Source organism: Tachyglossus aculeatus, chromosome 22, assembly GCF_015852505.1.
Source record: "Tachyglossus aculeatus isolate mTacAcu1 chromosome 22, mTacAcu1.pri, whole genome shotgun sequence".
NCBI lineage: Eukaryota > Metazoa > Chordata > Mammalia > Monotremata > Tachyglossidae > Tachyglossus > Tachyglossus aculeatus.
In genome coordinates this window covers 35,162,767-35,175,914 of record NC_052087.1, presented here as the reverse complement: position 1 = coordinate 35,175,914, position 13,148 = coordinate 35,162,767, and the positions used below count along the sequence as shown (strand labels likewise).

General features: G+C 49.4%; 1 protein-coding gene across 1 annotated transcript in view; it reads right to left on the bottom strand.

The window, feature by feature from the left end:
• Positions 1–13,148, bottom strand: part of TMEM132A (transmembrane protein 132A) — a 20,972-nt gene extending 7,824 nt beyond the window's left edge. Inside the window, exons 1-2 of the mRNA XM_038764750.1 lie at positions 13,080–13,148; positions 8,141–8,355 (exon numbers count right to left, since the gene is read on the bottom strand). Of these exons, the coding sequence (XP_038620678.1) occupies positions 8,141–8,355; positions 13,080–13,146 (282 nt within the window). The 5' untranslated portion in view covers positions 13,147–13,148. The remainder of the gene's footprint in view (positions 1–8,140; positions 8,356–13,079) is intronic.

The window sequence follows — 13,148 nt, the reverse complement described above, 5'->3', positions numbered from 1 at the left end:
ATGGGGGTCACAGTCTTAATCCCCATTTTACAGATGAGGGAACCGAGGCCCAGGGAAGTGAAGTGACTTGCCCAAAGTCACACAGCTGACAATTGGCGGAGCCGGGATTTGAACCCATGAACCCTGACTCCAAAGCCCGGGCTCTTTCCACTGAGCCATGCTGCTTCGGAAAGCACCCGAAGGCCCGGGAGGGAGGCCGGAGCCGGGGTGGAGGATTTCAACCCCAGCCCCGGGCAGGGAGTCCACCTCCCAACATCTTAATAATAATAATAATAATGGTGGTATTTGTTAAGCGCTTACTATGTGCAAGACACTGTTCTAAGCACTGGGGAGGATACAAGGTGATCAGGTTGTCCCACATGGGGGTCACAGTCTTAATCCCCATTTTACAGATGAGGTTACTGAGGCACAGAGAAGCTAAGTGACTTGCCCAAGGTCACACAGCTGACAAGTGGCGGAGCCGGGATCTTGTTTAGAAGGGCGGACCAGGGATGGGGATGGAGAGCCAGGCCCCGGGCATGAGATGGAAGTCTCGTGGAGAGGGGTGGGGGAATGGATATTTAACGCCCGGTATAACTTCCCTCTGTCTCTCCAAATGTCAATTAAAATAATAATAAAAAGAAAAGCGAGACCCCTCTAACCGGAATTCCCTACGGCTGGTAGATTGTAAGCTCCTCCACTAGACTGTAAACTCTTCAAGGGCCGAAATGGTTTCTACTCACGCTAGTGTACTGTCCTCCTCCCAAACACTCTACCCGAAGTGGAGAGAGCACGGGCTGGGGAAGGTCATGGGTTCTAATCACGACTGCCATTTAATAATAATAATAATAATAATAATGGCATTTATTGAGCGCTTTCTATGTGCAAAGAACTGTTCTAAGCGCTGGGGAGGTTACAACGTGATCAGGTTGTCCCACGGGGGGCTCACAGTTTTAATCCCCATTTTACAGATGAGGGAACTGAGGCCCAGAGAAGTGAAATGACTTGTCCAAAGTCACATGGCTGACAATTGACAGAGCTGGGATTTGAACCCATGACCTCTGACTCCATAGCCTGTGCTCTTTCCACTGAGCCAGGCATTTGTCTGCTGTGTGACTTTGGGCCTCAGTTTCCTCATCTGCGGGGACTGTGTCCACACTGGTTATCTTCCATTTACTTTGAGGTTTAGTACAGTGCTTGGCACACAGGGCTACTGAGAGCTCACCTCCTCCAAGAGGCCTTCCCAGACTGAGCCTCCCTTTTTCCTCTCCTCCTCTCCATCCCCCCAGCCTACTTCCTTCCCCTCCCCACAGCACCTGTATATATGTTTGCACAGATTTATTACTCTATTTATTTTACTTGTCCATATTTACGATTCTATTTATTTTGTTAATGATGTGCACCTAGCTTTAATTCTATTTATTCTGACAACTTGACACCTGTCCACATGTTTTGTTTCATTGTCTGTCCCCCCTTCTAGACTGTGAGCCCATTGTTGGGTAGGGACCGTCTCTAGATGTTGCCAACTTGTACTTCCCGAGCGCTTAGTACAGTGCTCTGCATACAGTAAGTGCTCAATAAATACGATTGATTGATTGATTGTGTGCAGAGCCCTGGACTAAGCGCTTGGTAATTCAGCAATAAAGAGAGACCATTCCTGCCCACGCCGGCTCTCTCCCCCTTCTAGACTGTGAGCCCGGTGTTGGGTAGGGACCGTCTCTATATGTTGCCAACTTGTACTTCCTAAGCGCTTAGTACAGTGCTCTGAACACAGTAAGCGCTCAATACATACGATTGAATGAATGAATGAATGAATGTGGGAGTCACTTTCTCCCAGCTCATCTGCAATCAACGATTGATTGAATGAATGAATAAATACGATTTAATGAATGAATGAATAACTAGGGCCCATCTCTATATGTCGCCAACTTGTACTTTCCAAGCGCTCTGCACACAGTAGGCACTCAATAAATACAATTGAATGAATGAATGTGGGAGTTACTTTCATCCCAGCCCATCTGCAATCTATAATTGACTGAACGAATGAATAAATACGATTTACTGAATGAATAACTAGGGACCATCTCTATATGTCACCAACTTGTACTTTCCAAGCGCTCTGCACACAGCAAGTGCTTAATAAATAAGATTGATTGATTGATTGAATGAATAAATACGATTTAATGAATGAATGAATAACTAGGGACCATCTCTATATGTCTCCAACATGTACTTTCCAAGCGCTCTGCACACAGTAAGTGCTTAATAAATATGATTGATTGATTGATTGATTGAATGAATGAATGAATAAATACGATTTAATGAATGAATGAATAACTAGGGACCATCTCTATATGTCGCCACCTTGTACTTTCCAAGCGCTCTGCAAACAGTAAGTGCTCAATAAATATGACTGAATGAATGAATGTGGGAGTTAGTACAGTGCTCTGCACATAGTAAGCGCTCAATAAATACGATTGATGATGATGATCCCAGCCCATCTGCAATCTATGATTGATTGAATGAATGAATAAATACGATTTAATGAATGAATGAATAACTAGGGACCATCTCTATATGTCGCCACCTTGTACTTTCCAAGCGCTCTGCACACAGTAAGTGCTCAATAAATACGACTGAATGAATGAATGTGGGAGTTACTTAGTACAGTGCTCTGCACATAGTAAGCGCTCAATAAATACGATTGATGATGATGATCCCAGCCCATCTGCAATCTACGATTGATTGAATGAATGAATAAATACGATTTAATGAATGAATGAAAAACTAGGGACCATCGCTATATGTCGCCAACTTGTACTTTCCAAGCGCCCTGCACACAGTAAGCGCTCAATAAATACGATTGAATGAATGAACAAATACCACCAAATAAATGAAAAACAAATTGCTTGCGTAACATGACATCAATCATGAGCCCTCAGAAGGGTTCCCTGCCCCTCAGACACCCCAGCCTGGGCCAGAAGGCCCTGGGGCCCCATACAATTGCCGCCCTCACTTCCAGAAGAGGCTGGCATCGCCCTGCCCGCACCTACCTGGGTACCTGGGGTGGGAGCGGCTGCCCGCCAGTCTGACCTACTAATCCATCAACCAACCCACTGTTGGGTAGGGACTGTCTCTATGTGTTGCTGACTTGTACTTCCCAAGCGCTTAGTACAGTGCTCTGCACACAGTAAGCGCTCAATAAATACGATTGATTGATTTATTAAGAGCATATTGTGCACCGAGCACTACACTAAGCGCTTGGGAGAGTAGAGAAGCAGCATGGCTCAATGGAAAGAGCCCAGGCTTGGCAGTCGGAGGTCACGGGTTCAGATCCCTGCTCCGCCAGTTGTCAGCTGTTTGACCTTGGGCAAGTCACTTCACTTCTCTGGGCCTCAGTTACCTCATCTGGAAAATGGGGATGAAGACTGTGAGCCCCACGTGGGACAACCTGATCATCTTGTATCCTCCCCAGTGCTTGGGACAGTGCTTTGAACATAGTAAGCGCTTAACAAATGCCATCATCATCATCATCAATGGAAAGAGCCTGGGTTTGGGAGTCAGAGGTCACGGGTTCAGATCCCTGCTCCGCCAATTGTCAGTAGTTTGACCTTGGGCAAGTCACTTCACTTCTCTGTGCCTCAGTTCCCTCATCTGGAAAATGGGGATGAAGACTGTGAGCCCCACGTGGGACAACCTGATCACCTTGTATCCTCCCCAGTGCTTGGAACAGTGCTTTGCATATAGTAAGTGCTTAACATATGCCATCATTATTATTATTATTGCAACAGAGTTGGTAAACACATTCCCTACCCCAAGGCTAGGAGCTTTCAACCCATCATTCATTCATTTATTCAATCGTATTTATTAAGCGCTTACTGTGTGCAGAGCACTGTACTAAGCGCTTGGGAAGTACAAGTTGGCAACATATAGACGGTCCCTACCCAACAATGGGCTTACAGTCTAGAGGGGGTTAAAGCTAAAAATTCAAGCTAAGAATTAAAACCATCCTATTGTATTCCAGTCAGGCAAAGTAAAATAAATAGAATAAATATGTACAAATAAAATAAATAGAGTAATAAATATGTACAAACGTATATACATATATACAGGTGCTGTGGGGAGGGGAAGGAGGTAAGGCGGGGGGAATAGGGAGGGGGTTAAAGCTAAAAATTAAAGCTAAGAATTAAAGCCATCCTAATATATTCCGGTCAGGCAAAGTAAAATAAATAGAATAAATATGTACAAATAAAATAAATAGAGTAATAAATATGTACAAACATATATACATATATACAGGTGCAGTGGGGAGGAGAAGGAGGTAAGGTGGGGGGATGGAGAGGGGGTTAAATCTAAAAATTAAAGCTAAGAATTAAAGCCATCCTAATATATTCCGGTCAGGCAAAGTAAAATAAATAGAATAAATATGTACAAATAAAATAAATAGAGTAATAAATATGTACAAACATATATACATATATACAGGTGCAGTGGGGAGGAGAAGGAGGTAAGGTGGGGGGATGGAGAGGGGGTTAAATCTAAAAATTAAAGCTAAGAATTAAAGCCATCCTAATGCATTCCGGTCAGGCAAAGTAAAATAAATAGAATAAATATGTGCAAATAAAATAAATAGAGTAATAAATATGTACAAACATATATACATATATACAGGTGCAGTGGGGAGGAGAAAGAGGTAAGGCGGGGGTGATGGGGAGGGGGTTAAAGCTAAAAATTAAAGCTAATAATTAAAGCCATCCTAATGTATTCTGGTCAGGCAAAGTAAAATAAATAGAATAAATATGTACAAATAATCAATCAATCAATCGTATTTATTGAGTGCTTACTGTGTACAGAGCACTGTACTATGTGCTTGGGAAGTAAGGCGGGGGTGGGGGGGGGATGGAGAGGGGGTTAAAGCTAAAAATTAAAGCTAAGAATTAAAGCCATCCTAATGGACTGTATTCTGGTCAGGCTCCGAGCAGGCCCAGGGGCTCTGTTTTGGGACCCTGAAGGTATATGTTTGTACATATTTATTACTCTATTTATTTATTTATTTTACTTGTACATATCTATTCTATTTGTTTTATTTTGTTAATATGTTTGGTTTTGTTCTCCGTCTCCCCCTTCTAGACTGTGAGCCCGCTGTTGGGAAGGGACCGTTTCTAGATGTTGCCAACTTGGACTTCCCAAGCGCTTAGTCCAGTGCTCTGCACACAGTAAGCGCTCAATAAATACGATTGATTGATTGATTGATTGATTGATTGATTGGGCAGAGCTCTGCTTGCCCTGGGGCTGGAATGGACTCCCAGGGCCACTTTCCCACCTTGGAAAGGAAGGCCTCTGAAGGCAGAGCACTTTTCCCAAAGCTTTCCTTTCCCACCCTCTCTGCTGCCAAGGAGAGATCAAGATTATTTTTATTTATTTATTACTCTATTTACATATACATATTACATATTTACATATTTACATATTACATATTTATTACTCTATTTATTTATTTATTTATTTATTTTACTTGTACATTTCTATCCTATTTATTTTATTTTGTTGGTATGTTTGGTTCTGTTCTCTGTCTCCCCCTTTTAGACTGTGAGCCCACTGTTGGGTAGGGACTGTCTCTATGTGTTGCCAATTTGTACTTCCCAAGCGCTTAGTACAGTGCTCTGCACATAGTAAGCGCTCAATAAATACGATTGATTGATTGATTGATTGATTGATTAAAGAAAGATAAGAGTCCTCATCAACAATTCTCCCTCCACTCCCCCTCAGGCTGGGAGAGATTGCTCCAATTGTGTCTGGTTCTTCCTCCACAACTGCCCTCTCCCTCAGGGCGGTAAGAATAATAATAATAATGATGGCATTTATTAAGTGCTTACTATGTGCAAAGCACTGTTCTAAGCGCTGGGGCAATTACAAGGCAATCAGGTTGTCCCACGGAAGGCTCACACTCTTAATCCCCATTTTACAGATGAAGTAACTGAGGCCCAGAGAAGTGAAGTGCCTTGCCCAAAGTCACGCAGCTGACAAGAGGCAGAAGCGGGATTTGAACTCATGACCTCTGACTCCAGAGCCCGTGCTCTTTCCACTGAGCCACGCTGCTCCAGTAATGACCTCGTGGGATCAGGGAGAGGAGGGAGGGGATTGGGGGGGGTCCCTTCGGTGTGGGAGTTACTTTCATCCCAGCCCATCTGCAAAATGGGCGCTACCTGGGAAATTCATTCTTTCATTCATTCGATCGTATTTATTGAGCGCTTACTGTGTGCAGAGCACCGTACTAAGCGCTTGGAAAGTACATGAGAAGCAGCGTGGCTCAGTGGAAAGAGCTTGGGCTTTGGAGTCAGAGGTCGTGGGTTCAAATCCCGGCTCTGCCAACTGTCAGCTGTGTGACTTTGGGCAAGTCACTTCACTGGGCCTCAGTTCCCTTATCTGTAAAATGGGGATTGAGGCTGTAAGCCCCACGTGGGACAACCTGATCACCTTGTATTCCCCCAGTGCTTAGAACAGTGTTTTGCACATAGTAAGCGCTTAACAAATGCCATTATTATTATTATTATTGCAATTCGGCAACAGAGGGTGAGTCCTGGACCCCTGGAAGTGTCTCTCCCCATCCACACACACCCACCCCGTGTTCTTGGGGATCACCATGGGGAAACTTTCAGGGGTTTCCCCTGAAAGAGAGCTGTGTCAGTGCACTAAGGTTTCCCAGACAGTGTTAATAGTAATTGTGTTAATTGTTAAGCGCTTATTACACGCACAGCGCTGGGGTCGATTATAAGATAATTAGGTTGGACGCAGTCCATGACCCACATGGGGCTCCCAGGATAAGAGGAAAGGAGGACAGGGGCTGGATTCCCCATTTTACAGAGACTCAGCGTAGTTTAGTGGAAAGAGCCCGGACTTGGGAGTCAGAGGTCGTGGGTTCTAATCCCGGCTCCGCCACTTATCAGCTGTGTGACTTGGGGCAAGTCACTTCACTTCTCTGTGCCTCAGTTACCTCATCTGTAAAATGAGGATTAAGTCTGGGAGCCCCACGTGGGACAACCAGATTACCCTGTATCTATCCCAGTGCTTAGAACAGTGCTTGGCACATAGTAAGCGCTTAACAAATACCATCATTATTACTATTATTAGCTACAAAATGTTCCCTTTGACTTTGAGCCCCACGTGGGACAACTTGATCACCTTGTATCCCCCCCCCAGCGCTTAGAACAGTGCTCTGCACATAGTAAACGCTTAACAAATGCCATCATTATTATTATGAGAAGCAGAGTGGCTCAATGGAAAGAGCATGGGCTTTGGAGTCAGAGGTCATGGGTTCAAAACCCAGCTCTGCCAATTGTCAGCTGTGTGACTTTGGGCAAGTCACTTAACTTCTCTGTGCCTCAGTTACCTCACCTGTAAAATGGGGATGAAGACTGTGAGCCCCACGTGGGACCACTTGATCACTTTGTAACCTCCCCAGCGCTTAGAACAGTGCTTTGCACATAGTAAGCGCTTAATAAATGCCATCAGAGAAAAAAAAGGGAGCTGAATGACGTGAGGGGTGTCCCAAAGCACTTAATGTATATATCTGTAATTTATTTATTTATATTCATGCCTGTCTCCCCGCACCCAGGCTGTAAACTCACTGTGGGGAGGGAATGTGTCTGTTTCTTATTATATTGTTCTCTCATAATAATAATAATAATAATAATGATGATGGCATTTGTTAAGCGCTTACTATGTGCAAAGCACTGTTCTAAGTGCTGGGGGGACACAATGTGATCAAGTTGTCCCACGTGGGGCTCACAGTCTTAATCCCCATTTTTACAGATGAGGTTTATTGAGCGCTTACTGTGTGCAGAACACTGTATTAAGCGCTTGGACAAGTTCTCTCCCCAAGGCTTAGTACAGTGCTCTGCACACAGTAAGCGCTCAATAAATTTGATTGATTGACTGAGGGGAAATCATGAAGGGTTGCTGAGCTAAGGGAGAGCCAACCTGGAACTGTTGTTCCTGGGGCTGGCCAGCCTGGGACTCAGTTTTCCCCTCTGAAAAATGGGCTGTCCGAGGCCCCGGGAGAGGGGGCTGGAGTCCTGGATTCTATTTATGGTTCCGCCACTGGTTAGCAGTGCATTCCCTGCCCTCCCCAGCCCTTCCCAGCCTCAGGACCGGGACTTACCTGCTGGGCGGTGAAAGGCGGGTAGGAGGCTCGAACGAGGGGCCAGGCTGCCGGACGCGACCGGAGGAAAAGGAAGGTCTCCGTGCGGGAGTCCAGAGAGGCGTTGGCCGGCGGGTAGTGGCCCGTCTGCTGCAACCGAAAGTATTCCGGGACGTCCAGGGGCTCCAGGGCAGCCGGCAGGTAGATGGGCTCGGGGGGGTCGGTGTCACCGGTCACTTGGAGGAGAAGGGGCAATAATAATAATAATGGCATTTATTAAGCGCTTACTATGCGCCAAGCACTGTTCTAAGCGCTGGGGAGGTTACAAGGTGATCAGATTGTCCCACGGGGGGCTCACAGTCTTCATCCCCGTTTTACAGATGAGGGAACTGAGGCACAGAGTAGTGGAGTGACTCACCTAAGGCCACACAGCAGACAAGCGGCGGAGCCGGGATTAGAAGCAGCTGCTGGACTCCCAGCAGGCCCAGACTCTCCGTCTCCCCCTTTTAGACTGTGAGCCCACTGTTGGGTAGGGACTGTCTCTAGATGTTGCCAATTTGTACTTCCCAAGCGCTTAGTACAGTGCTCTGCACATAGTGAGCGCTCGATAAATACTATTGATGATGATCCACTAATCCAGGCTGCTTCTTGAGATATAAATGCGTTTGTCTTGTGACCTGCCTTCCGGCTTTCCAGGCCCCAACCCTACACTGCCTCCTCTTGTGGGCCTTCTTCCTCGTTCTCCACCTTCTTCTTCCGCTCTGCTGAATTCCAAACAATACTTCAGTGGGCCTGAGTGCTGAGCTTCCCCCAGAGGCTCGTGCCAACTCTGTTGGGGCATGTCCCCAGGTACTGCCCCGCTGCCCCCTGACTTCCAGCTCGCTGGCTTTCTTCTTCCTCTGGCCCAGGCCTCTTGCAGCCCCCAACCCTGCTCATCTTCCCCACCGTCTGGGCTCCTTCCCCAGGCACTGGGGACAAATAAATACTGGAGAAGCAGCATGGCTCAGTGGAGAGAGCCTGGGCTTTGGAGTCAGAGGTCGTGGGTTCGAATTGCGGCTCCGCCACATAATAATAATGTTGGTATTTGTTAAGCGCTTACCACGTGCCAAGCACTGTTCTAAGCGCTGGGGTAGAGACAAGGTAATCAGGTTGTCCCACGTGGGGCTCACAGTCTTCATCCCCATTTTACAGATGAGGGAACTGAGGCACAGAGAAGTGAAGTGACTGGCCCAAAGTCACACACAGCTGACAAGTGGCGGAGCCAGGATTTGAACCCACGACCTCTGAGTCCAAAGCCCGGGCTCTTTCCACTGAGCCACGCTGCTTCCACATGTCTGCTGTGTGACTTTGGGCAAGTCACTTCACTTCTCGGAGCCTCAGTTACCTCATCTGTAAAATGGGAACGATGACTGTGAGCCCCACGCGGGACAACCTGATCACCTTGTATCCCCCCAGGGCTTAGAACAGTGCTTTGTGCATAGTAAGCACTTAACAACTTGTACTTCCCAAGCGCTTAGTACAGTGCTCTGCACACAGTAAGTGCTCAATAAATATGATTGAATGAATGAACAAATGCCGTCATTATTATTATTATTATTATTATTATAAGTACGATTGAATGAACAATAATAATAATAATGATGATGGCATTTATTCATTCATTCAATCGTTTTCATTGAGCAGCATGGCTCAGTGGAAAGAGCCCGGGCTTTGGAGCCAGAGGTCATGGGTTCAAATTCCGGCTCCGCCACTTGTCAGCTGTGGGACTTTGGGCAAGTCGCGTCGCTTCTCTGGGCCTCAGGGACCTCATCTGGAAAATGGGGATTAAGACTGGGAGCCCCATGTGGGACAACTTGATCACCTTGCATCCCCCACAGCGCTTAGAACAGTGCTCTGCGCATAGTAAGCGCTTAACAACTTGTACTTCCCAAGCGCTTAGTACAGTGCTCTGCACACAGTAAGCGCTCAATAAATACGATTGAATGAATGAAGGGACCCAGTGCCCCTTTCCTGGCGGGCTTCTGCAGTCTTGAGGTCCTGCCCTCCCACCTGCTCCACCCCCGGCCTGATTCCTACAGGTGCCCAAGCAGCGCATCGAGAGGTCTTCTACACCGTCCCCTTCCGCGGCCCGAAACAACCACCGTTCAGGTTGTCCCGGGGGCCAGTAACAGGGTCCCCAGACGGGCCCCGGTGGTTTGCCAGGAACCAGGACTCCTGGAGGAAGCTGGGAGGGGCCGGATCCCGGGGATGAAGCAGCGATAGCCCCCCGAAATCCAAGCCCTTTCCCAACACGAGACTGTGAGCCCACTGTTGGGTAGGGACTGTCTCTATATGTTGCCAATTTGTACTTCCCAAGCGCTTAGTACAGTGCTCTGCACATAGTAAGCACTCAATAAATACGATTGATGATGATGATGATGACGATGATCCAGAAACCTGGTCAGGTCACCCCAGGGCACGGCCCCCAAGGAGGGGAGCAGGTGGCACAGAGATGCCGGTATACCCCGGGTCCCAGAGTGCGTGTTTGTGTGCAGCTACAGAGAGCGTGTATATGTTTATGTGTCTCCACGGCCCTGCGTGTAACAGGTGGGTAATTTCCAGGCCTGTGGTCTCCCTCCCCGGGGGACACTCCTGCCCTTCCTCCTCGCTCTGCTCCGTCTCTCGGCTAATTACGTGACGCCCTTCCAGCCCCCTCCCCCAATCCTCTCCATTCAATACCCCCAGCCATTTCTCCCCTCCAACCTCCCCCCACCCCCAATGAGTCCAAGGACCTCCAGAGGCTCCCTGCCCAACCAGCCAATAATAACAATAATAATGTTGGTGTCTGTATGTAGCGTGGCTCAATGGAAAGAGTCCGGGCTTGGGAGTCAGAGGTTGTGGGTTCAAATCCCAGCTCCGCCACTTGTCAGCTGGGTGACTTTGGGCAAGTCACTTGACTTCTCAGTTACCTCATCTGTAAAATGGGGATTAAGACTGTGAGCTCCATGTGGGACGTGATCGCCTTGTATCCTCCCCAGTGCTTAGAACAGTGCTTGGCACACAGTAACCATTTAACAAATAGCAACATTATTATTACTATGTGCCAAGCACTGTTCTAAGTGCTGGGGGGGGGGGGGGGATACAAGGCAATCAAGGTTGTCCCACGTGGGGCTCTCAGTCTTAATTCCCATTTGACAGATGAGGGAACTGCAGCCCAGAGAAATGAAGTGATTTGCCCAAAGTCATACAGCTGACAAGTGGTGGAGCGGTGATTAGAACTCATGACTTCTGACTCCCAAACCCTTGCTCTTTCCACTGAGCCACGCTGCTTCTCTAAGGCCAAGGCCTAGGAGCAAGCTCGGAAACAGGGGGCCTAGGCTGGCATCTGCTTCCCCGGGAGACCACTGACCCTCTCCCCCGGATGATAATAATAATAATAATAATTAATAATAATAATAATAATAATAATGGTATTGGTTATTATGTGTCAAGCCCTGTAGTAAGCACTTAGATACAAGATAATTAAGTCAGTCAGGCCCTGATCCACATGGGGCTACTAGTGTAGGTAGACTGGGTTCCCACCAAACCCCACTGGCTGGGCGCTTGTAAGCCAGGGCAGGAGGAGACCGGCGGACAAATTGGGAGGATGGATGGATGGATGGACAAAGGGTTGCCCGGGAGGGGTCACAGACATCCAGTCCTCGGCCTGCCCGTCCCTCCATCAATCAGTCAGCCAGTGGTATTTATTGCACGCTTACTGTGCGCAGCACGCTGCACTAAGCTCTTGGGATAGACAACCCGACTCAATCCGGGCCACTCTTCTCCCCGGGGGGCGCTGGGCAGGGGCGGGATGGAGAGGGGGGTCCCTGGGTGATGGACCAGAGGGACGGGGTGGTCCCGGGGTGATGGACCAGAGGGACGGGGGGGTCCCGGGGCGATGGACCAGAGGGACGGGGATGGTCCAGGGTTAATGGACCGGAAGGATGGGAGGGCCCAGGGAAATGGACTAGAGGGACTGGGGGGTCTCGGAGCAATGGACTGGAGGGATGGGGGGTCCAGGGTGATGGACCGGAGGGACGGGGGGGTCCAGGGTCAATGGACCAGAAGGGTGGGAATGTCCAGAGGCCCTCGACCAGAGGGACTGGGGGGTCTCGGGGCAATGGACTGGAGGGATGGGGGGGCCTAGGGAGATGGACCAGAGGGACGGGGGGGTCCAGGGTCAATGGACTGGAAGGATGGGAGGGCCCAGGGCAATGGACTAGAGGGACTGGGGGGTCTTGGGGCAATGGGCTGGAGGGACGGGGGGGCCCAGGGCGATGGACCGGAGGGACAGTGGGGTACAGGGTCAATGGACCAGAAGGATGGCAGGGTCCAGAGGCACTGGACCAGAGGGACTGGGGGCTCTCAGGGCAATGGACCGGAGGGACTAGGGGGTCTCAGGGCAATGGACTGGAGGGGCGGGGGGGGGGGGGGGCAGGGCGATAGACCAGAGGGATGAGGGGGTCCAGGGGCCAGAGGGACGGGCTGCTCTCTGGGTAGTGGTCAGGGAGGACGGGAGGGGGGGTGTCCAGGGGCAATGGACCGGAGGGACCGGGGGGGGGGGGTCCAGACTTGTACTTCCCAAGCGCTTAGTCCAGTGCTCTGCACACAGTAAGCGCTCAATAAATAGGATTGAATGAATGAATGAATGGCCCAGAGGGATGGGGGGCAATGGACCGGAGGGATGGGGTGCTCTCTGGGCGATGGACAGGGAGGACGGGGGGGTCCCGGGGCAATGGATCCGAAGGATGGGAGGGTCTCGGGGCAATGGACCCAAGGGTCGGGGCCGGGGGGGGAGTTGAAGGTCCGGGGCCCGGGGGTGGGGGTCGCGGAATTTGGGGGGTCGGAGGTGGGCTGTCCGGGCTGGAAGAAGAAGGGAGAGGCGGGGGTGGGCGGGGGGGGGGGCAGAGGGCCGCCTCCCCCGAGGCCCGGGGGTCCTCACCTCTGCCGGCCTCCAGGGTGGCCAGGGCGGCCACCAGGGCCCACAGCCCCAGCCGGGACCGACCCATCG